General features: G+C 46.0%; 2 protein-coding genes across 2 annotated transcripts in view; one reads left to right on the forward strand and one right to left on the reverse strand.

The window, feature by feature from the left end:
* The window catches only part of ACAD11 (acyl-CoA dehydrogenase family member 11), a gene marked incomplete at both ends in the record, with an annotated part of 65745 nt that overhangs the window by 29463 nt on the left and 11361 nt on the right, over positions 1-24921 (forward strand). Inside the window, 5 exons of the mRNA XM_080695555.1 lie at positions 1133-1271; positions 5167-5274; positions 6592-6690; positions 21796-21862; positions 23071-23156. Of these exons, the coding sequence (XP_080551681.1) occupies positions 1133-1271; positions 5167-5274; positions 6592-6690; positions 21796-21862; positions 23071-23156 (499 nt within the window). The remainder of the gene's footprint in view (positions 1-1132; positions 1272-5166; positions 5275-6591; positions 6691-21795; positions 21863-23070; positions 23157-24921) is intronic.
* ACKR4 (atypical chemokine receptor 4) lies at positions 8705-9754 on the reverse strand (the record flags this gene model as incomplete). Its single annotated transcript, XM_080696815.1, has 1 exon — positions 8705-9754. The coding sequence occupies one exon, from the start codon at positions 9752-9754 to the stop codon at positions 8705-8707; it is 1050 nt and encodes a 349-aa protein (XP_080552941.1).

Genomic DNA, 24921 nt, shown 5'->3' on the forward strand with positions numbered 1-24921 from the left:
TCTAAAATATAGAATCTGTAATACTTAAATCGGGCCTCTATTACTGTATAAATAGCATTTGATGAAGATAGTCTCTTCAGTTGTTCAAAGAGAAAATAAGATTAAACCACTTGTTATCAGCCATAACTCAATGGAGACTGAAGCCAAAGTGGACATCGGGAGCTGGTGGTGCTGCCCAGAGGGAGAGCTTGCCCTGAGCTGTGAGGCCCTGTCCAGCCCCAGCACCAGGAAAGAAGAAAGAGTAGGGCACTGTCCCACCGGGGCCTAATCCACATCCCATGCTTCAGATCATAACAGGAACGCAGATAAGAAATTCAAGCGCACAACATAGTGTATTTGGCACTATTATACTCAAATATGTGAAAATTTATAATCGTTCTGATTTAATAAAAAAGCTCTAATTTAAGCAAATTTAGCTTTTCAGCTAAATCTAAGAAAGTGTGGAGGGAAAAACATTTCTTTGACAGTTTAGAGAAGAAGGACTTGTGACAGGGTCTAGTAACCACTTGGCTTTACACACTCTGGAGTGACTTCATGTGATTTTAAACCTCAAAAAGCATAAACACCAATATCTTTTGAAAGCAAGTCTCGCTGGGCGTGGTGGCGCACGCTTGTAATTCCCGTGCTTGGGAGGCAGAGACAGGAGGATCGCACTGGTTCGGAGCCAGCCTCGCTGGATTAAGAGACCCTGTTTCCAAATAAAGTATAAAATAGGTCTGGGAGTGTAGCCTGGAGGTAGAAGGGCTTCCAGGAACTCCAGTACAATAATAATAATAATAATAATAATAATAATAATAATAATATCAACAACAACACAACAACAACAACAACAACAATAATAATAATATAATAAAAGCAAGTGTCTTTAGGGGGCAAGGTGGTGCATGCCTATAATCCCAGTATATGGGAGGCTGAGACAGGAGAATTGTGGATCCGAGACCAGCCTCAGCAATTTAGCAAGGCCCTCAGCAACTTCGTGAGACCTGTTTCCAAATAAAAAATAAGGTAGTGCTGGGGTATAGCTAGCTGTATATGCCCCTGTGTTTAGTCTCCAGTCCCCCCCACCCCCCACACACACACGATACTTCAGGCCCTGGTGACGTTGATCAGTCTGGCTGTGTTCACTTGACAGGACATGGCCAAGGCAGAGGGCCTCTGGAACTTGTTTTTGCCAGCTGTGAGTGGTCTCAGCCAGGTGGACTACGCCCTGATTGCAGAAGAAACTGGAAAATGTTCTTTTGCTCCAGATGTGTTCAACTGCCAAGCACCAGGTTACTCTATTAATCAAAATGGGAGTTTCTCTGATTATTTTGGGATAGTTTTAAATTTCCCTCTTTTGTGATCAGGAAATTTTCCTACACAAAATCATTGATTTATAAATGTCACCGTCACTTTCCGCTTCCTTTGCTCGGATGTAAATAGAACACATGAATTCGAGGTTCTCACCGGACTATTATTTTGTTAAACATTATAATATTAAAAGTACTGTTGAAGTTGGTGTGATGGTGCACACCTGGAATCCCAGGACTTGCGAGGCTGTGACAGGAGGCTGGCAGGTTCCAGGCCAGCCTCAGCACCTTAGCGAGGCTCTCAGCAACCTAGGGAGATCCTGTTTCAAGACAAAATTAAAAAATAAAAAGAGGTATAACTCAGAGGTAGGATGCCTCTGGGTTCAATCCCCAGTAAATACTAATTAAAAAGAAAAAAGAGGTATATGAAATTATATTGAACTTCTGAGAGAAAACCTAAAACATAGACTGAATTGGCCAAAGTGCCTTCATTTCAGACTCTAGACTGACGGCCTCATTTCTTTGTCATGGTTAGGACAGCCCATCCACTTCTCGTGATGGTCGATCTTGTCCCTGGCATGAGTTTTCTTTCCTAAGCAATGATTTATCGAGTCACCTCTGCACTACCGTGATCCAGTACTGAGGCTCGTGAAAGAAACCTGTCCACAGAGCCCCTGAACGTCCCTCTTGATTGCGGGGCGCTATTGCACAGACTGCACATATTTTGTGGAAAGGGAAATGAATCAGCAGTCTCCTAGTTTAAAGCGTTTTATTGCGATTAGTAAGAAATAGATTTTGTATTGTGACCCAGTATGTAGCAAATGGAGTTGTACATGTGGGTTCATGGATGGATGGACGGACGGATGGATGGACGGATGGATGGAGAAATATTCCTCTATGTTACTGAAACACAAGTTTCATGAAGCCATCCTTTCTTTCACTACATACAGTACCTTCAGGTATTTTCCACAGAGTCTAGTTCAGTCTGTTTTCTTTTTCACAGAATGCTAGCTATATTTTCTTAAGCTGATTTCACACCACACTAACGGTCAGGTACGACACACGCGGCGGCAGAAGACCTCGCGGCTCTGGTGGCCACGCCTCCCGTCTGACCCGTGACCACACGGGTCACTAGGAGCCATGGCTGATTTCCAAGTAGTCACATTGCATGGCCGTATCTCTTGTCATGTTTAAATGACATTACAAAATAGTTGACATTTTTCAAGTTGATCAGGGTAATAGATTGTATGTATTTATTTATTTATTTATTTATTTATTTATTTATTTTGGTGGTACTGGGGGTGGAACTCAGAGGCTTTCTACCTCCGGGCTACACTCCCAGACCTGTTTTCTATTTTATTTGGAAACAGGGTCTCACTAAGTTGCCGAGAGCCTCACTCAGTAGCTGAGGCTGGCTTCGAACCCGTGCAATCCTCCTGTCTCAGCCTCCCAAGCGCAGGGATTACAAGCGTGCGCCACCACGCCCCGGCTAATATAGATTGTCTTTAAATAAGTAATGATTAGCATAAGTAATGATTAGCAACTCTTCTAAGCAAAGAAGATATATAAAAGTGGGAGTAGGAAGCGAGGCGTCTCCCTGTTGAGGTAGAGAGATCTTCCCGGAGGCTGCGCCCTGCGTTTTGGAGCATTGCCAAAGAAGATAAGTAGGGCGTTCACTTGCTGCTGATCACATACTTGCCGAGGTTTCTCAGCTAAAAGGATTAATTTCTACCTAACTTATGCAAATAATTTCCCAGAAACTATAATTATACAGCTATGGGGCATATATATAGTATTCCAATTTGTCCTTTTTTTTTTTTTGTCCTACAGTAAGTAATACAATATTACATATTGGAATGCTGAAAATAGCAATTTTAATTTCAAATCTATCACTAGAAAATTTGGGGGCCTTTGAGCTGATTTATTTATTTATTTATTTATTTAGTGGTACTGGAGATGGAACCCAGGGGCATTCTACCCCTAAGCTACACCCCCAGCCCTATTTTTCATTCTTTATTATTTTGAAACAGGGTCTCGCTAATTGCAGAGGGCCTCACAAAACAGCTTAGGCTGGCTGTAAACCTGTGTCTCAGCCTCCCAAGTACTGCAGTTATAAGCATGCGCCATCACATCCGGCTGTGAGCTGATTTATTTTAATAGGAAAGAATTTGTAGAGGTAACTGGGCTTATTTTCCCAACACATAAATAATAACTTTCCCAGCTTCTCCAAATAAACTGGTAATTTTGGAAAATACTTATTCAGTGTGTGTCTTATTCAGTGATGGCCACGCCTCCCGTCTGACCCGTGACCACACGTGTCACTAGGAGCCATGGCTGATTTCATGGCCGTATCTGTTGTCATGTTTACTGACATATTAGACAAACCATAACAAATTAGAACGAATTTAAAACAAGCAAAGAGCTGGGCGTGGTGGCGCACGCTTGTAATTCCCGCGCTTGGGAGGCTGAGACAGGAGGATCGCATGGGTTCGAAGCCAGCCTCAGCTATTAGTGAGGCTCTCAGCAACTTAGTGAGACCCTGTTTCCAAATAAAGTATAAAATAGGTCTGGGAGTATAGCTCGGAGGTAGCTCTGGGTTCCACCCCCAATACCACCAAAAAACAAAAGCAAACAAACCAAAAAAAACAAGCAAAGAAAGTAAAGAAGAACTACTTGTGTTCATCTGCTAGGAATCTCATGCATTCGATATAATATTGGTTCTGTTAGGAGTATCTGAATAGAATATACACATGTCTTAAAATAGTTAACCTAGAGCCGGGCGTGGTGGCGCACGCTTGTAATCCCCGCGCTTGGGAGGCGGAGACAGGAGGATCGCGCAGGTTCGGAGCCAGCCGCGCTGGCGTAAGAGACCCTGTTTCAAAAATATAAAATAGGACTGGGAGTGTAGCCCGGAGGAAGAAGGGCTTCCAGGAACCCCAGTACCACCAAAAAAAAAAAAAAAAAAAAAAGTTAACCTAGGTTTAACTCAATTTCCTGAAAGATTTCTCCCTCACCATCTTGAGTCCTCAGAACTCAGGGGAAAGGTTTTATGCAGTACTTTTAGCAGTTTGGTAGGAATGGGGACTAGAGAAACCCGGAGGTCATAGTGATCAAGCAAACTTGAAGCCCCGTTTTTTAGTCAAGGGAGCCACCATGGTGTATCACATGCCAAATAACCCCCCCGGGGTGGACGGGACCTGACGTCCTCTGCTGGGCTTTCTACCCAGGGCAAGGGTTCTGTCTGTCCTCCATGTGCTGCAGAGAGGAGCAGGTGCTTCCCTGCAGGGTACGGGGTACACGAAAGTAAGGATTCTGTTGTAAAGGACAGTAATCGCGATGTAAGTTCAGAGGAAGGAGGTAGAGCAGACCGGGTCATTAGAGATTTTTGCAGAGAAGAAATGACTGGTCCAAGTTCAGAGAGGGCCTGCTCCAAGCCCACCTGTGGAAGTTGGAAAGCTTGCGGTGTGTTGGGGGAACAGCGTGTGGGCTGAGGAGCTGGAGTCTCCACAGGACCTGGGTGTCCGTTGTCCTCCAGGGGCGTGGCAGCCACTCCCAGGGGCACACAGGACTGCGATGGAGCGGGAAAGACTTAGGCCAGTGAGCTGTTTCCTTCAGTCTTAAGAGTGAAACCTCATGAGAGCCATGCCGGGTGGGAAGAACGGGGCACGAGTCTGTGATTCAGAACAGGTTAAATCACTGTCCCCCGAAGGCCATTGAGTAGGAACTCTGACGTGACGTCACTGGGAATTACATTTAATGTACATTTCAGAGTATCTCTGAGGGCACACATTTGCTGTAAGAGGATGTCTGTCTCTCTCAGCTACACGAAGGTTTGATTTTCATATCGGTACATTTTACCATTTCCCCTTCTCTGTAGACACCGGCAACATGGAGGTGCTGCACCTGTACGGAAGCGAGGAGCAGAAGCGCCAGTGGCTGGAGCCGCTTCTGCAGGGCCACATCACCTCTGCCTTCTGCATGACAGGTAGGCACGCTGCTGTCCTTCGCACAGAGGCACCCCCTCACGGACGTGAATGTGCTTGTGTGCAGCCTGGTTTTCAGTCTCTGCACTTTTAACACAGAGATGAAAATTGTCCTCCCCTTTGGGAGGACACCGGGGGATTTTGGTACCCTGCTTTAGCATCAGCAGCCGAGGAAACCAGCGCTTACACTTTTTCAGCTTGTCGCCTGTGTGTGTTTAAGATTGTTTTTTGCCCTTGGGTATGAAACATTCATCTTCTGCCGTTATTTTATCTTGGCACAAAGTGCCCAACTCTTCAGTGAGCCCAGAAAAATGGAACTTTAACCACTGCTGGAATTATGGCTCAAATTATAGTCATGTAGAAAATGATGCTAAAAACATGTTAGCAAAAATGACTTTGCTATCATTTATACATTGAAAACAGTCATTAACAACTCTTTAAAAGCCAAAATCACTGTTCCATAATTGAATTCAGCATTACACTGAGTTTCAGCTGGCCATAATTGAGTGTTTTCAATAATAAATTTTGCTGTCTTCTATAACAATTTAGAATGCCAAAATTGATTTTCACTGAAATGAGTAACCGGTATTTAATACCTGCAGTATGAAATATTGTTTACAAAGCACTCATTGGGGTGTTATAAAGTACAACCCCCTTTCTCTAAAATCTAGGCCTCAAGTTTCAGAAGTAGATTTTCATGAAATATCTAAGGAATACACTGAAAAGGACAGCAAATTAACAATTTCAAGTCACTCCTCGAGCTAGGTAACTCGTAAATGCTAGACAGGAAAGCGATTAGTTAAGAGCATCTCGTAGAAAACTTTCTGGAGACCTTCGTGCTGAGCAGGGCATCCAGAATGCGAGGTGCTCCGATTGGTGGAAGCACTCCCAATGGAACAGCGAGGCACAGTGAGAGATGGTTTAAGGTAGTACGTTATATGATGGGGCAACCAGGCTGCCTGGGTCTCCACTATGGGGTGAAACACAGTATTCTTATCTACTTTTGATGACTGCGACAAAGGCCTAAGTGCGTTGTAGCCTGAGCCGTACATCAATGAGAAAGCCAAGAACACACTCATATTACCGACCCCGCCGCATTCCATGTACTTTCCTCCCTCGCTCTCCCAGTGCCTATTTACTGAATACGTATCTACAGTGTGCAGCTTGGTGGGGGGCAGACGGAAAGGGGGAGGATGGGAAGATGCCAAAGCCAAGGTCCAGGCGAGGATGCCTTCGCAGAGTCTGCATCCTCTTAGCCCAGCCTCTTCTGCAAACCTGGCTGTCTGCGGCCTCTCAGTTCAGCCTCTGTTCATTCCCAGAGCCCAATGTCGCTTCGAGTGATGCCACGAACATCGAATGTAGCATCCAGCGAGATGGCGACAGCTACATCATCGAGGGCAAGAAGTGGTGGAGCTCCGGTGAGTGGCCTCCATGGCTCCTCTTCCCCCACAGGTGGAGAACTTCATGCTAGGAAAAAGCTCTGACCACATCTCTTTCAGGTCTGTCTTGGAAGGCATTTTAAAAAAAGTTTTATTGGTGCATTTTAGTCATACATCTTAATGGGTACTATGTTGGAGGTGTACGTGCACACATCGCCCACTTAGCCCTTCCCCAATCCCTCCCCCACCCTCCTTCTCATGTTTGGAAGGCATTTTCAAAATTAGAAGTAGTAGATAAGAGGAGCAGTCATTTAAAAAAGATAAGCTATATGTGTTATTAAAACTAAGTTATTAAGCTGGGCGTGGTGGCGCATGCTTGTCATCCCAGCATTTGGCAGGCTGAGACAGAAGGATCATGGTTCGCAGCCAGCCTCAGCTACTTAGTGAGGCCTTTGCAACTCAGTGAGACCCTGTTTCAGAATAGAGAATAAAAAATACAGCTGGGGGTGTTGCTCAGAGGTAGAATACCCCTGGGTTCATCCCCAGTACCACACACACACACACACACACACACACACACACACACAAAAACACAACTAAGTTATTGTGGGGGCTGGGGGTGTACCTCAGGAGGAGAGCATTTGCTTAGCATGCACAAGGCCCTGAGTTCAATACCCAACAGCCCTCCCAGATAATACTATTAATAATTTATTATATTCCATATTTTATTGCTTAACATATGTGTTTAAATGGAAAATTAAAAATTATCCATAGGTAGTATGTCACTCAGCTCTCAGTCATGGACTCAGATCAAATGGTTAGGAAGGCTGTAGACTTGGAACCAGGATACTTAGCCATTGGAGAATTCCTTCTCAAATATACATGAAAAGTTCAACATTTACTAGGATAACCAGTAAATACTAAAGACAGTGACATTCTACAAATAAATTATGTGCTTAGGAAATTACCAAGAACGGATGGAAATGCCAGAAATCTTAAGAGTTTGGGTGGTTGCTTCTTTTGCTTGTAAGTTGTTATTTTTTTCCAGAATTTTATAAAATTATGAGTTAAGAAACAGAAAAACAAGATTAAAGTTTGTTATGGATTTTTTGTGTATATGTGCAGGTGCGTGTGTATGTGTGTGGCACTAGGGGTTGAAGCCAGGACATTCTATCTCTAAGCTACATCTCCAGCCCTTATTACTTTTTGTTTTGAGAAAAGGTCTCACCAGGATGCTTAGAGTCTTTGCTAAGTTGCTGAGTCTGGTCTCAAACCTGTGATCCTCCTGTCTCAGCCTCGCAAGTACTGGAATTACAGGAATACACCTGTATTTATTTATAGTTAAATAAAAATTTAACTATACGCCTGGCATAGTTAAATTTTTACACAGCTATTCAGTTACAAAAAGTATTCAGGGAAATTGTTCTGATATTAAATGCCCCTGGACATAAGCCACTATCAATTTCTTTTAGATTTTTTAATCTTGAAAATTATTAGAAATCTACAGGAAATTACAAAGATAGTATAGAGTGATTCTGCATACCCTTCACCCATGAATGAACCCAATGGTTTATTTTATATAATCATAGTATATCAAAATCATAAAGTTGAAATTATTACAGCCTATGTATAGAATTCTGTGTCTGTGTTACATGTACATTTGCACAACCAAGACAGTAATCAGAATCTAGCGCTATTCCATCACCGTGTAGAACTCTGTGTCTGTGTCACATGTAGATTTGCACAACCAAGACAGTAGCAATCAGTATCTAGCATGTCCCATCACCCCGAGGACCTCCCTCTACGCCACGGTGCCCTCACTGGTTACTCCTCTCATTCCTACTTCCCTGCACCATTCGTCTGACTGGTCACGTGCTGTACTTTGATTATTTGCCCCTCTTCTTGGCCTGCTTCTCTTTCCCTCCAAGCCCCTGCTTTGTTCTAAGTTGCCGACTGGTGCTTGAGATTGGAGTTTTGGAATAATGCAGATGTGTTATCCGAGGGAGGAGCATCATTCCCGCGTGTCCGACCAGAAGGGAGAGCAGTTATACCCTCAAATGGTAAAGGAGCTGGTTGGCTCCGTGGGACCCTCAGAATCGAAGGGAATCTCCTCCACGTCCTGTCTCTGTCTTCTCCAGGACCCGTATTTCTTGGCCACTTTCATGACGTAGTTTTTGAAAGAGGCGCCCAGGAACACGTAGAGGACGGGGTTGAGGCAGCTGTGGGAGAGCGCGAGGCTCTCTGTGACCTGCATGGCCACGTCCAGGCGCTGGCTCAGGCCGCAGTCGGTGACGAGGCCGTAGATGGTGTCTATGGCCTGGCAGAACTTGACGACGTTGTAAGGCAGCTGAGTGACAACGAACGCGACAACAACCGTGAGCAGCACCCCGAGGGGTCGAGCCCTCTTCACGTCGGGCATCCTGGCAAGCGTCCGAGCTGTGATGGAGGAACATACCCCTATGACGAGGAAGGGCAAGAGGAAGCCCAGGCAGATCTCCAGCATCTCGATCGACGCTTTCATGGCGGTCCCTAGGTGGTGGGGAAAGACGGGGAGGCACCGAGCATTGTTCACTGTATAGAAAACCAGCTGGGGGATGCTCAGGAGAATGGCGGCCGCCCAGACGCAGGCGCAGATGACCCAGCAAGGTGTCCCCGCTCCCGAGCGCCCGGGGGCCCGAGTCACTGCCCGGTATCTGTCTACGCTGATGCAAGCCAGGAACTGCATGCCCGAGACAAAGTTGAGCGTGTACAGGGCCGACGCCACTTTGCACATGACCGTCCCTAAAACCCAGCCGTGGATGGCATTCACCGCCCAGAAAGGCAGAGTGAACAGGAGGAGCAAGTCCGCCACGGCCAAGTTCAGGATGTACACGTCCGTCTTGGTCCTCTGCTTCTTGTAATAGGCATAAATCGCCACGACGACAGAGTTGCCTGCGGTTCCGAGGACGAAGGCCACCGCGAAGAAGGCAGGGAGGAAGACCCGGGCAAACCTCCGGACCTCCTCTTTGATACAGATGACCTCGTACTGGCTGTAATCGTGTGTGCCGTTCAGGTTCACGTCCTCATAATAGTAATCTGCAGACTGGTTCTGCTCCGAAGCCATGGCGCCACGCTAGACGACACACGGACACAAGACACGGATCTGAATGTGGATTCAAGTGGGTGGGGATGGAGCGCAGGGCAAGCGCGTACCCGGCGAGCCCGAGACCCTGGCTTCCATCCCCAGCAATGTGTTAAAAATGAAAGAAGGTTGATATTACTTATGGGAAAGCTGCTTTTGCCCAGCACGTGCTTCGTCCTTTCCCTAGAGAACAGATTGTTGCTGTAACATCCGAGTCTGAGGGTGCCACTCTGCAGAGCTCCAGCTGGAGCCCCGTGGAGTATCTCCCCAAGATGAGTTGCCCGTCCATGTTTTATAAGTCTATGCACAGGAGCTGGGATTAATACAGGGATGACAAACATACCTGGGGTTTTTCTTAATCTTTAAATTTTATGTAGAATTGAAGACTTTGATGTACACACAGTTTTTGTGTGTATGTGTGTGGGTATGGTGTGAGGACTTGAACCCCGGGCATTCTACCTCTGAGCTACACTCCAGCCTTATTTTTTATTTTAAAACAGGGTCCTTGGGGCACCGTCAGCCCCGTCGTCCTCTAAGCTGTCGGCCTGGGCCATCCTTGCTCTCTCTCTTTCATCCCCGCTCTCCACTCAGTCCCTAAACGCTGGTGTTGCTTCCCCATAGGTCTTGGGCCAGCCACGCCTGCCCAGTCTGCGTCTGGCAGGCACACGGGTACCCTTGACCCTCGGCTTCTGACCTGGCCCCAGGGCTCCCTTATTCCTTATTTTTCTTATTGCCAGCAGAGTGTTCTGTCTCTACGCTGCCAATCTGCCACTCCCCTCCAACACAGGATCCAGGCTCCTTGGCATGCTGCCCGAAGCCCCTCCACAGGGCGGTGCCGGCCGGCTCTGCCCCTCCCTCTGTGCCTCGCAGTGTAGAGTCATGCGCTCATCTGCCAGCGCCTGCTTGGCATGCCACAGCACACGTCCACGCCACTGCCCAGTCTAGCTCCTCACCCAACGCTGCTTCCAAGCCCTTTCCTTTGAAGAGCCGAGACCCACTCAGCTCTATTGAATGCCACATCCCTGGAGCCTTTTCTGATCCAGCGCTCCCTCCCAGAGGACCGGCCCCACCCTAGGGGAAGATGTTTCCCGGACGACCTGGTCCCTTGAGGCTCTTGAGTTCCCCCAAAGTATGACTGTTTGATTTGTGATTGTTTGTCATTAAAGACGATTAGCATGCCTGGCACACGCAGTAGCTGCTCAGTAAATATTTGTCAAACTGAAGGATTTGCCAGCAGGCAGAAAGCCGTTACTCCGGAGCGAGCAGAGGGCACGCCGGGAATCTCGGGTTTCAACACTGCCTGGCAGCCGCGTTGGCTGATAGTGCCTTCTAGGAGCGGGAGCAGCCTGCCAGTAATTCACAAGTTTTCAGATCTATATTATTATGACTTCCATTCTTTTCCCTGTAGTGCTGAGCTTTAGTTTGCTTTTTTTTATAGCTTTCTATCTTCCTTATTTTTTTCCTTTGAAGAATTTCAAGTGATATTATAGAATTAATAATGAAAACGTTTTCAGAAGCCGGGCGTGGTGGCGCACACTTGTAATCCCCGTGCTTGGGAGGCAGAGACAGGAGGATCGCGCAGGTTCGAAGCCAGCCGCGCGCGCTGGCTTAGGAGATCCTGTTTCCAAATTAAAAAAAAATGTAAAAATAGGTCTGGGAGTGTAGCCCGGAGGTAGAAGGGCTTCCAGGAACCCCAGTACCACCAAAAAAAAAAAAAAAAAACCTTTTCAGAGCAGTTGTACACTCCCAGAACAATAGTCTTCAACGTGCTGGCCCTGTTTGAACGTGTGTCCTGGAAAGACGCCACGTGGGGGAATTGCAGAGCAAGCCCAGCAACTGCAAATGACTGTTTTTGTGACTAGGACACATGAATGTTCCCATATGGAAGGTTACTGTGGTCTTTATATTTTTATGCATTAATCATTAACATGATATGAACTTTATTCTTTCCTTCCTTTTCATCACAGAAATCTTGGAGCTGCTGATAAAGAATAAAATGCCCTAATAATTTAAGCTATTAGGGAAGGATGTTTTAAAATAATAATTGTTCTTGTTAAAATGTGAGTAAATAAGAATGCAAATTCAGATTATTTGCAGAAATGGTCCTTCTGGAAGCCATATAGAAAGGCATTTAAATGTTTTTATGATCATTATAAGAGTAAAATAGAGTGTTTGTAAAAAGGAGCAGAAGAAAGTGGTACAGAAAAACCTGTTTTATCCTTAACAAAATTCTATAAGCAAGTGATGGTATTAAAAAACATTTTCTTCTAGTTGTATTCAGATTTTCATTTTAAGGTTAAAGCATACAGCTATTTTTAAATATCTCCTTTTGCACATGCAAATGTTTAAACTTTATGCATCAAGCCTCCTGCTGTATAGGTAAACATACGAACCCTTTGGGCTTTAAAAAGCATCACCTCTCAATCAGAGCGAGAAAAGATACAAGGACCCACCTGCGTCCGCACAGGCCGAGCGGGGTCTGAGTTGGTCCTGAGTGTAGAGAGGAAAGTCCAGGGCCGGCTCCTCTAACTCAGGCGACTTCTGTTTTCCTTTCGTGCCCCGCCTCTATCTTGGATCCAGGACAGCTTTCCTGAAACTTAACCTCGTGAGCGCTTGATCTTTTTCTCTCTTAAGTAAAACCATCCCACAAAATCAAGTCCAAGTTTCTAAGTGCCCTAGAATACAAATAGGAAAGAATTCCCTCCTGCTTTCCCAAGCGCAGACCATTCCAAGTTCCTGCTTATCTGTGACAACCAGAAGAGTGGCTGTGGCCGAGCAGGGCCACGGGAGGCTCCGGTACATCCCCCGGCGGCCGGCGGCCTACAGGGATGTACGCACGTGGAGGTCTTTTGATTAGGAAAGATAGCATGACTTTAACCCCCAAATCAGACTAAATTACGAGGGACCCCCAGGCACTCCTAGTAGAACTCAATGTCGCATTCTCTGTCCTCTGCCGTTTTCCTTAACCTTAGATTCCTGCTCGCCACGCGCTCTATCCATGACCCAGACTTCCCCGTGGCTTCCAGCCCTCATGCCCTCTTACAGCGTTTTTCTGCAGAGACCAGGGCACTGACCTTCACCTCCCTTCTGTCTGGGTCAGCTGTTTCTTTCCCCACGCGTCCAGAGGAAAGCATCTGAGAGATAGCAGCCAGGTGCCTGCGGGTCTGCCCCGGGGTCTGCCTGGGCTGGCTCTGCTCACATTTGCATGGCCGTTGCTTTATTTATTTTCCCATGTGAGGCCAGCCCCAGTTCCCACCTGCTGAAAATTATTTTAGGCCCCTGCTGTCTTTGCTGCGGGCCACTGGTCTGTCTGCTTGGTGAGTCACACAGAAGCAGCTCACGGACCTGTTTCCTTGACCTTCCCCTGGGGCATGTCTGAGGTGCAGCCAGCTTCTCCTGCTAGTCCGGATCTTGGAGGGAGCATCTTCTGCCTACAGCGCCACCCGCCCACCGCCTGGGTTTGTGGCATTTGCCATTTCCCTTGGTGTAAATATTCCTGCCTCAGCGGAATTCAAGCTACCAAGGTCCAGCCAATGAGTGCAGAGTTGCTGAGACATGAGCACAGTCCGCACTGTGAGCGGGCGCTGGCAGGGTGCTGCCAAAAGACGCATCTCTTCTAACCAGGGCTCATCCCTCGCTGCCTCAACAGGGTCACTGCCAGGGGCTCTCTACCTCCGAGCTACAGCCCCAACCTTATTTTTTATTCTTTATTTGGAAACAGAGTCTCACTGAGTTGTGGAGGGCCTCACTAAGTAGTAGGTAATGCTGTCCTCAAATCGAGATCCTCCTGTCTCAGCCTCCCAAATGCTGGGATTACAAGCGTGCACCACCACGCCTGGCTCCTAGGAATTTTTGTTTGCTGTGTTCACTGATATATTCTAAGTGCCTATAGAACTGCCTGATGTTGTCTTTTTTTTTTTTTTTTTTTTTTTGCGGGTCTGGGGATGGAACCCAGGGGCATTTGACCTCTAAGCTACACCCCCTGCCCTATTTTTTGTTCTTCATCTTGAAACAGGGTCTCACTAAGTTGCGGAGGGCCTCACTAAGTAGCTGAGGCAGGCCGCGAACTGTGATCCTCCTGTCTCAGCCTCCAGAATGCTGGGATGACAAGCATGCGCCGCCACGCCTGGCAGTAAATATATATATATATATTGGTGGTACTGGGGATGGAACCCTTCTACCTCCGGGCTACACTCCCAGACCTATTTTTACATTTTTATTTGGAAACAGGGTCTCCTAAGCCAGCGCGCGCGGCTGGCTTTGAACCTGTACGATCCTCCTGTCTCCACCTCCCAAGCGCGGGGATTACAGGCATGCGCCACCACGCCCAGCAGATATTTTTAATTCGTAAAATTGTGCCCTCACTTTCGATTGTTCCCCATTTTTCCTTGGTGCTATGCTTCCGCGGTGTCTGGTCTAAATGGAAACCTTCATAATTATCAACAATATAATCTCATCACGCTCGCTCTAGAATCTGCAGAACTGAATTGTGGGCCTTTGCATGTACGGTTACTCCTCCTGATCCCTTTAGACCCGCCCCTACCTTGTATTTAGGATTCAGATTCAGGCCTGACCTTAACATGAACTAACCCAAGAAGCCTTCCATAACCCTTCCAGGTCGCATCAGATAGGGCTACACTTTGCTCCTCTGCTGTCAGTACTGTCCAAAATTCCCAGTCCTCTACAGCTATCTCTACCTTCTGTAGTCTCAGTCTTACTGAGGGCACCAGCTCACGAATAGTAAACACATGAGTCAACCAATCAGTGTTTAAGTAACTTATCTTCCCGCAGATGTGTAAGTTGAACACCAGAGCAGTTTTTATTTCACATCTTGAGTTTTGTACTGTTTCCATTTGCCACGTGTTTTCTTACACATTTGTGGTATCCCATGATGCCAGGTATTCTAAACTCTTGATAGCCGGGCGTGGTGGGCACGCTTGTAATCCCGGCATTTGGGAGGCTGAGACTGGAGAATCGCAGTTCTCAGTCAGCCTCAGCTACTTAGTGAGGCCCTCTGCAACTCAAGGAGACCCTGTTTCAAAATAAAGAATAAAAAATAGGGCCGGGGGTGCAGCTCAGAGGCCAAATGCCCTGGATTCCATCCCCAGACCCCTGCCCCCCCAAAACCCTTGGTACTAGTTGATGGAGATTTGAAAGCGTCCCCTGTACCTTGTTATCCCATCCCAAACAAACAGCCACATGCTTTTTTTTTTTTTTTTTGGAAATTGGACTCAGGTCTTGTAAATCAGTTATAATCTGTACATCTCTTGAATTTGCCAATCGCATTTGCCAACCCAAACCAACCCAGCCCTGGGGCAAAAGATGTGTCAGGAGTGAACAGCTGCTGCTGGCGGCCCACAGTGAGTTCTACCTGTGTGTGAATCATGGCGAACCTAGCTCCCTGGCGCTTTCTTTATTTTCTTCTCTATTTAGAACTGGGAGAGTCGCTGGCAAGAGGGGAGATTCGGCAAAATATAAAAGGTGGTGTTCACACAGGTTACAAGATGGAGAGAGGCCTCGCTCACCGTGGGCAGCGTTTCAAGTACTTAGTGTTTGCGCAGGGCCTTTCCCCCTCAGTTCCCTTCCATTTCTTCTTGTATCCCGAAGCCCTGAGTCATCAGGACTCCACCTCTGTATAAGAGGAACCTCAGAGCGAGCGCCTGCCTTGATGTGACCGCGCCCTTGTCCCCGGAGAACGTCTCCTGCATTAAAGTCCCGTATTGAAATGTGTATTAAGCATGATATAGCTAACCCTGTGATCTCTCTAGAGTATCCATATTATATCCCAAGTTGATATTGTGTACGAGCTTTTGACGTCTAGAATAGATCACGCACAGGCGTGCACCACCATACCCGGCAGTAAATACTTTTTATTAGTAAAATCCTACCCTCGCTTCCATTTGTCCTTGATGCTATGATCTATTCTAAATTGTCTATAAATGATCTATTCTAAATTTTCGCATGATTTATTCGAAATTCTCTATAAATGGCATTATCGGAAGCTAATATTTTATTGTATGGGATGTTACAATTTGATTCACCATTCTTCTATTACAGGACTTTTAGAGTATTTCTGGTATGTTGTTATTATAAATAATTGTATGGACAGCATCTCTGTAGGTAGTGTGGAGAAATGAACTTAATCTAATCTCACTCAGGAATTTGGAAGAATATAGCTCACCGTATCATTAATCTTTTTACTGAAGTCAAAGATAGTGTTTTGATAGATATTGCCAAATTGTACTTCACGAGGATATATTAACCAGTTTCCCCACAAATAATGCATGGTGGTGCCTCTTTCCTTAACACTTTGCCACCGAGTGTATTTACTGACACTCTGCTTTCTAAATAACTCTTAACACATCCAGCACACCTTACCACGGCCTCACCCGCGGTGAGTGAACACTGCCCACTGTCTTCTTTGCCAGTTAATAGGTTGAACAGCATTCCACCATGGCTTTATTCTGTTTGACTAGTAAGATTAAATACTTCAAACATCTCTTAAAATCTTATTTCTTCCTTCTGTGAATTTGCTCTTTGTTATCTTTACCCTGATTTTCAGGTTTTCTTCATAGTCCAAGCATAGAAATATTGCAGATATTTTGTCATAAATGTTAAATTTTTTTCCCTCACATTTTGCTTTTTAATTTTCTTCTAGGCTGCACAGCTGTTGTTTAGGCAGCCCAACCGATCTTTTCTTTTGTGGTCATTGACAGTTTTTAAATTTTTAAATTATTTCTCGGCCAGAGATTTGATAAGTACTAGGCGATTTTTCTAATTCTTTATGGCTTGTTTGATTTAATTTTTTTAAATTACCAATAGTGTGTTTGAATTTTTGATCCAGCTATATTCATAATGTAACATGTAACGTTTATTGAGGACTTGATGTTTCTGTACATTCAGTGAGTGTCAAAGGGTGTCTCCCCCATGAGAGGTGACACGTACTCCAAAAGAACACATGAAATTGTCTTTTCCAAAAAACTCTGGAATTATATGAGAAACTTGTTTTTTTTTGTTTGTTTGTTTGGTCCTGGGATTGAAGCCAGGGGCATTCTACCTCCAAGCTCCATCTTCAGCCCTTTTTAAAAATGTATTTATGAATAAGAGAGGGTCTTGCTAAGTTGCTAAGGATCCCAATAAATGGCTGACGCTAACCTCCAACCTGCGATCCCCGTCTCAGCCTCTCAAACCCTGGGATTACAGGCATGCGCCACCACATCCAGCCGGACATTTTTTTCCAAGTGGGAATTTTATTGTTAAACGGTACTTAAGTCACAATATTCACTCTACTTTGACTTAAGACCAGAGCTAAAACTCGACAAAGCCTAAGTATTTGGCAAATTCAGAATCAGCCTTGGAACTTTGCGGACAGCCAACTCTGCTTTGCTTGCGTTATGTGACTGGTTTACACCACTTTTCGTGTGTTTGAGCCCACGTCCACACACAGGGTCACACTGGCCCACACTTGCCAATCTTTCTGTTGTCTGATAACTCTGGGGTTCTAAGAGCCTAAGAAAAATTGTCGGTGCATTCATCCTCAGTTAACTTCCTCCTGGCTTAGTCCTGGCATTTGAACAGCCTGGAAACACCAGAGTCCAGACAGAAAACAAAACCATTTTCTTCACGTCTGTTTTCATTCAAGACAGCTTGTAATGCAGCAGATACGTGGATGTGTGTTTTGGACACTTTCAATTTCCCTAATAGGTTTCATTTCTGACATTTTGTATCCTGTCTAGTAACTAAAATGATATAAAAAAGCAAACGCTCTCTGTAGTAGCAGGGTGTTTTGGTTCCGCACCTGCCAAATTCCACTTGTAGCCAAGAGGAGATGATTTATTTGTGAGGGTTTTCGGTTTTTGTTTGTTTTAGTGAAACATGAAGGTTAAATGGAAATGTTTTAAATTTTATAAGTGATGTCCTCATCCTCACTTCCCCTACTTAATTATCACAAAAGAACAAGTTAGGTGTCTCATGTTTTGAAATCTGAATTGCTCTCCATTGAACAGTTGGATTGAGCAAGGCAAAAATCAAAGAATTACTTGCCCTGTGTTTTGAGTTCCTTCAAAACTTACCTGGCCTCTGAAATCTCTTTGGCTCATATCAAGATGGAGCACCCAGTTTTTGTGATAGGAAGAATGATATTAAGAAATGTTAGGAGGAATCATGTGTACTGACTATTAGTAAAAGAGGGCTTTGGACCAGACGTCAAAGATATTTTATTTTTATTAGTATAATTATGTGTGGGGGTGAGGGATGATGGGGGTTTATCCCGGCAACCTTCTACCTACAAGCTACACCACTGGCCCTATTTTATTTTATTGTTTGGAAACAGGGTCTCGGCTGCCAAGAGTCTCAGTCAGTTGCCTAGGCTGGCCTTGAACCTGTGATCCTCCTGTCTCAGCTGCCCAAGTACTGGAGTTACGGGCGTGCACCACGAGGCCCAGCAAGAGAAGAGTTCACTTTTGGAGTTTTCAGCTTCTGGTTATCTGGGACCAGTGAAACCTTAAGAGATTCACGCCAAAAGTTCTTGATCGTCTCCACCTCCCAAGAACTGGGGTTCCAGGCGTGTGCCATCACGCCCGGCTTTTTTCCTAAGAAAGCATTATTGCATACTATTACACGGCTAGTGTCAATGGGGGGGGGTCGGGATCACGCCACTAAGCGTTTTCAGATAATGAATTCTAGCTAAGATCCACAGTGAAAAAAAGGAGAGAGAGTCCCATTTGAAAGAACAAGTTCTAGAAATTGTAAAACTGACTTCTTCTTAGTCCCGTTGGTCAGCCTTCTGTCACTGTAACAAAGTGCCGCATTCACTGACTTACAAGGAGGAAAGGCGTGTCTCTGCTCATGCTTCCGAGGTCCCAGTCCATCATCAGTAGACCTGTTGTGTGTCACCCCTTTGGGGGGGGGGACTCAGGGTGGGGCAAACGGCTCACTCGTGCCCAGGAAGCCCGGGGCTGGGGTCCCACCGTGCCCTTGGAGGGCATGCCCTGAGGACCTGCCGCAGGAAAGCATGCTGCCTCGTGGTCCTGGTCTGCTCCTACTTGGGATCTACAGGTTTGTTTACAAGATCATAGGGCAGGTAGCTTTTTCTTTAAGGTATTATTATTAATTATTATCCAAATAACGGTGGGAATAAGTGAGAATATCTAAGATCATACTACTTTCTAACCCTCCACAAGCCAGTACCATACTCGGGGAACACAGACATGAGCGTTTTTGGTTTCTACTATAATTATACATAAAATGCTTCTGCCCTGCTTACTCCTGGTATTATCTCATTGATGCTGGGCGTGGAATAGTGACAAGTTAGCCTCTCTTTACTGTAACTCCCTGCCCTTTCCTAATGGAGACATTATTTCTTTTTAAAACTTTAACCTTTAAGTCTCTGTCTTCGTCCTGATTTGACAGTGTCTTCCGGCTCCACTTTGTAAGGATCTCCTTTACCCTCTCTCTGCGCTGCGTCCCTTCCTCCCATGCTGCAGCTTGTGTTCTCAACCGTACCTTCCACTGTGCGTCCTTAGGATCCCTGGTACCTATATTCCGTCCGTCACCACAGTCATGGTGGACCACAGCACGACTCTAGGCTTTGAAGTCCGACGTTGGCATTACGCTGTACGGAACACTGAGGGCTCGGTCTGTTTTGTGCAGTGAGGGTCTACCGCTGTGTTGGGTTGGTGTCGTGTTAGTCGTCTACCGTTTGTTTGTGTAGTACCAGGCACTGAGCCCAGGGTGCTCTACGCCTGAGCTATGTCCCCAGCCATCTTCATCTTTTATTTTTGAGACAGGGCCTCACTAAATTCCCAAAAGCTGGCCTGGAATTTGTGCTTCTCCCGAATAGCGAGGTTACTGATGTCTCCACCACCACCACCACCACCACCACCACCCCGCTCTCCTGCCGGCTGGAAGGAGAGGTTCTAGCGCCAAGATCAGTTAGCGGGGCTTTTCTTATGCTCCACGTATTACCTAAATTCGTGACACGTTATAGTTTGTGCATTTAAAAATTATTTTCCTGGAGTTTCTGATTGACATTTTACAAATTTCATTTTTTGCCTTTATAATATCTTCTCCTTACACACATGTACCTCTAAACTGCAGCTTTAACTCTGAGGACTTTCTTTTCTGGAAGACTCTCTCGGAGATGTCAGTCTTTTCTAATCTGGGAGGATTATTCCTTAGGTGCACGTTAGTGCAATTATCCTGGAGTTTCCATGTCATTCCAAGATATTAGTACTTCCCCCTTCTCGATTCGCTCTCTCATTTTGCTTGAGTCATTCTTAATTATTTGGGGAAAATTCCTAGCAGATAAATTCTCTGACCTTGCATGTCTGGATGTGCATTTATTCAGGCATCACAGAAACTGATAGTTGGGCAGGCATAGAATTGTAGGTTGAACTCTTTATGTCCTTGTGGTGTCTCCTGCGGCTGGTGAGAAGTCTGATACCAGCATCTCATGCTCTTGTTAGGTGGCTGTTGGTTCTCTCTGAACGCCTTTAGGATTTTCACTCTGTTGTTGTTTTGAAATGTCTCCACGTGCACTGCCGTGTGAGCTGTTTCCAGGCACTGCAGAAGACATCCTCGTCTCTCCGCTTCCTTCCTGCTGCGCATGGAGGCTCTCGAGGAATCCTCGCTCATGTTGAGACTCATTATTTTTTTTGATTCGTGAACGATCTGGCCTTTTCACTCCTCCCATTTCTTCCTTTCCCCCTATTATTTTGAAATATATCCCAGACGTCACATCATTTCCTTCACAAATATTTTAGCATGTATCACAGCAAGGGTTTCTTCATAAATGTAACCACAATACCATTAACACACCGCAGTGTCTTAATAGTATTATATCTAGTAATCATTCACATTTGTAATTTTTTCAAGGTTGTAATTACTTTTTATTTTGTTTTGTTGAATTAAGACTGATGTAAAGACTGACTGATGTCAATTGTGGTTGGTTGAAGTGCTTTTAAGTTGTTTGTGGGTTTTCATCACAAACCAAGTTAAATGGTAATTTCCTTGAGGGACCAGGCACTTAGATTTGCTGGTGAACATGAAATGCACTTCTTTCTTTCTTTCTTTTCTTTTCTTTTCTTTTTTTTTTTTTTTTGTGGCACTGGGGATTTAACCCAGAGGCATTCTACCTTCTAGCTAAACCCCCAGTCTGATTTTATTTCTTATTTGGAAACAGGGTCCCACTAAGTTGAAGAGGACCTCACTAAGTTGTCACCGCTGGCTTTGAATCTGTGATCCTCCTCTCTTAGCCTCCCAAGCACTGAAATTACAGGTGTGTGCCACCACGCCTGGCTCTCAAATGCGCATGTCTCAAGAAGACTCCAATGGGGATTTATCACAGACCCCTTAAATATGATAAAATAAAATTTTGCACTAAAATGAGAAATTTTTAGTTTGTAAAATTTCTGACCCTTAATAAAGCATTAAGTGAGAACCCAGGCTTCCGGAAGGTGTGATTAGACTGTCATGCACGTGTACTCATAAGGTGTCATATTAGACATATAGAATTCATACTGTATGTGGCATACAGTAATGTCTGACCTCGGAGTTTGGGCAGCTCCGGTGGGCGGTATGCAGGGACAGCTGTCCTGGCTGAAGGGCTGCGGCTGGCTCTCACTTCTCTGACTTCTGGTTGTTTCTGTGCAAAGTGTTCATTGATAGAGCACAGACGGCAGCCTTGAGCTTGTCTGAACGTTTTTCTTGGGTGACATGCAGCCTTGTGAGAGCATTATTATTTTAATGAATGGACGATTTTTCTCCATTTTTATTTATTTATTTTCCAGAGATAACTTGGAAGGATTAGAAACTTTGGGGTAGCCCAGCATGATGGCGCACACTTGTGATCCCCGTACTTGGGAGGCGGGGACAGGAGAATCACAGGTTCACAGCCAGCCCCAGCAACTTAGTGAGACCCTGTTTCAAAATGAAGAATAAAAAATAGGGCTGGGGGAAAAATGTTCAGAGCAAAATGTCAAACAAGCATTTTCCTCTTATAACGTATTTCTCCTTGGTTTTAGGAGCTGGGAATCCCAAGTGCAAAATTGCCATTGTTTTGGGAAGAACTAAAAGTACTTCTGCATCCAGGTAATAAAGCAATCCAATAAAGAGAAATAAAATTCCACAAAGAAAAATCTGTGTAGCAATAAAATCAGTCTATTTACTTAAAATGTGCCACTTGGGCCCACAAACCAGAAAAATATAAAACATAAGATTCAATGTTATATGTAAGCATTTTTCTAAAGGATATATTTGGAAAACATTTGGGGAAGTATCACTATTCATCGGTCACTGTGGAATTTCAGGCATTAGAAAGTTACTCCTCAAAGGGATTTGGATCAGATAACTAGACATAAGATTTTTCAGAACTGACTGTAACAGTGAAGTGACTTGCTGTTTAGCTCACAGGCAACAGTCCAGGAGTGCTTGATTTTCTATGTACGTTCCCTGTTTACCATTGGTGAGCACTGAGGCCTGTGTTGCTGGGCGTGCTGGTGCACGCTTATAATCCCAGTGTTGGGAAGCTGAGACAGGAGGATCGCAGGTTTGGGGACAGCCTCAGGAACTCAGCAGGACTCTCAGCACCCTAGTGAGGCCTTGTTTCAAAAAAGTAAAAAAGACTAGGGCTGTGACTTGGTGGTTGAATTCTCCTGGGTTCAATCCCCAGTAAAACACACACACACACACACACACACACACACACACACACACACACTCATGTGTTCATAAGCTTTCCAATGCTGTGACAAAATACCTGAGCGGAATCCATATCAAGGAGGAACGGTTCCTTAGGCTCAGGGTTTCAGAGGCCTGTCCACGGTCGCGTGGCCCCACTCCTGGGGCCCGTGGTGAGGCGGAGTCATGGCAAGGATCACGTGGTGGAACACAGTGGCTGCGCTCACCTCATGGTGCATGGGAAGCAGAGACGAGGAAGGGTCCCCTGTGCCCTTCCAGGCCACACCCCAGGGGCCCTCTTCCCCACCAGGTCTCACTGCCTCATGTCTCCATCATGTCCTCTGGGGCCCGTGCCTGCAGCACATGAGCCTTTGGGGACGTGGAAGATCCAAGCCATGACCAGCCTCAGCCAAGCAGCCTCGCCGACGTGCACACCACCGTGTCTGCGGCAGCCCTGGGCCTGTGTGTGGCTGTGCTGGGTGTGCGTGTCCTACACGCCTCCAGTCCCAGCCCCGCTGCTTGGGGGAGCACAAGAACAAGAGACGGCTTCACATCTGCACTGCCTTCCTTTCGGTTTTCCTCTAAGCAGGCTTTTCTAACACTGTTTTTCTTTCGACTAGACACAAACAACACAGCATGGTTCTTGTTCCAATCGACACACCCGGAGTAAAAATAATACGGCCTTTGTCAGTTTTTGGCTACCGAGGTAAGTACTCAGTCAACGTGTCCACGTACCGCCAAGCAGGAAGACTAGAACCTGCAGTAACGTGGGAGGGAAGAGATAGCATCTCAGTGCAGTCTTAGAAATCCCTGTTGCCCTGACAACAGTATAAATAGGCCAGTGGGACTCAGGACAGAGACACTATCAAGAAGCAGTGGAGGGTGTACACGTCTGTTTAGTGTTTGGGAAAGGGCGGCTTTATTCAAAGAACAACAGCTCTAAATTGCCAGTCTTCTCTCCTTTGCTCAGCGAGGCGGAATTAGTGAAATAGATATAGGTACAGTAAAGCAAAGTAGCCCCCTATAAGAGCTGTTAATACACAGTGAGTTAAGATTTTACTTGAGTGCAAAACTCTTCCTTCCCTTGGCTCTTGAGTACACTTTCCAAGAAGCAAGGCTACTTTCGCTTCCTGCCACCGTCCTGGGCATGTGTCCGCGGTACCCGCTCTGGTTAGTGAGGTCACCCACTCAGCACGAATGTATTGAGTGCTGAGTGAGGTTCTAGGTGCTTAAAGTACATTTGTGATCATCATAGACTAATATCCTGCCCTGGTGGAGGCTACTGGCTGGAGGAGGAGACGGGCTGTAACTCTAACCATGGAAGCGACTGAGTCAAGCACCGTGGTAGCAGGGAGTGGGTGCTGTGCAAGGGCTGGCTGAGCTTCATTCAAGTTCTACGACGGGTCTGACGCGCTCCCTGTCGTTGAGTGAGACTAACGGATGTGTGCGAGGAGCGGATACGAGCCGTGGAACGTTGCAGAATGTTTGACAACACAACCTTCTGTAGGACGCAGCCGTAGGATGTACCTGCGGGTTAAGCCAAGGGGCAAGGTGGACAGTCAAGCTCACCGGAGCAAACTGCACGTACGTGTGCACGTAGGAAGTGGTTGGGTTGCAGAGAAAGAGCATGAGGGATACCACCGATGAACGCAAATTCTGGGTTACCACTGGGTGTGATGGTGACGCCTGGAATCCCAGTGCCTGTGAGGCTGAGGCAGGAGGATCTCAGGTTCAAAGCCAGCCTCGGCAGCTTACCAAGAGCCTCAGCAACTTGGCAAGGCCTGTTTCAAATAAAAAATAAAAGGGGGTGGGAGTGTAGCTTGTAAGTAGAGTGCCGCTGGGTTCAATTCTCAGTACAGATAAAATAAGAAAATGTTAGGTCCTAATACTCCGTTGCAGAGCCGACTTCTGAATTCTCACCATGGAAAATTTACCAGCATGTCTCCAACTCCATGTGTCCAAGGCCAAAAGAAACAGCGTGGAGAAGGTTGATTATTGGAGCCTCCTCTGACGGGAAAAGGGTGTGGAGTTAGCATAAGACTGTTCTAGAACCTGGGGGGAGGAGGGTGACCTAGAGACAAAGGCGTGGATGTGCGCTGGTCTCACGAGTCAGAGGCTGGCATTTGCAAGAAGCAAACACAAGTGGGGTGTGGTGACGCCCACCTGCGCCCCCAGTGCTCAGGAGGCTGAGACAGGAGGGTCACAGGTTCACAGCCAGCCTCAGGTACTAAGTGAGGCCCTCTGCAATTTAGTGAGACCCTGTTTCAAAATAAAGAAGAAAAAATAGGGCTGGGGGTGTAGCTCAGAGGTAGAATGCCCCTGGGTTCAATTCCCAGTACTGTAAAATAAGTACGTAGATAAGTAAGGCCCGGGTTGGGCTGGCGCTCAGCAGTGGACCCCCTGGCTCATGAAGGTCCGGTCTGTGTTGCTATTTTAATGCAGAGCTTGCTCCGTCCTGTTTAGCACAGCCT

The sequence above is a fragment of the Muscardinus avellanarius genome (genome assembly GCF_963383645.1).
Source record: "Muscardinus avellanarius genome assembly, chromosome: 5".
Taxonomy (NCBI): domain Eukaryota; kingdom Metazoa; phylum Chordata; class Mammalia; order Rodentia; family Gliridae; genus Muscardinus; species Muscardinus avellanarius.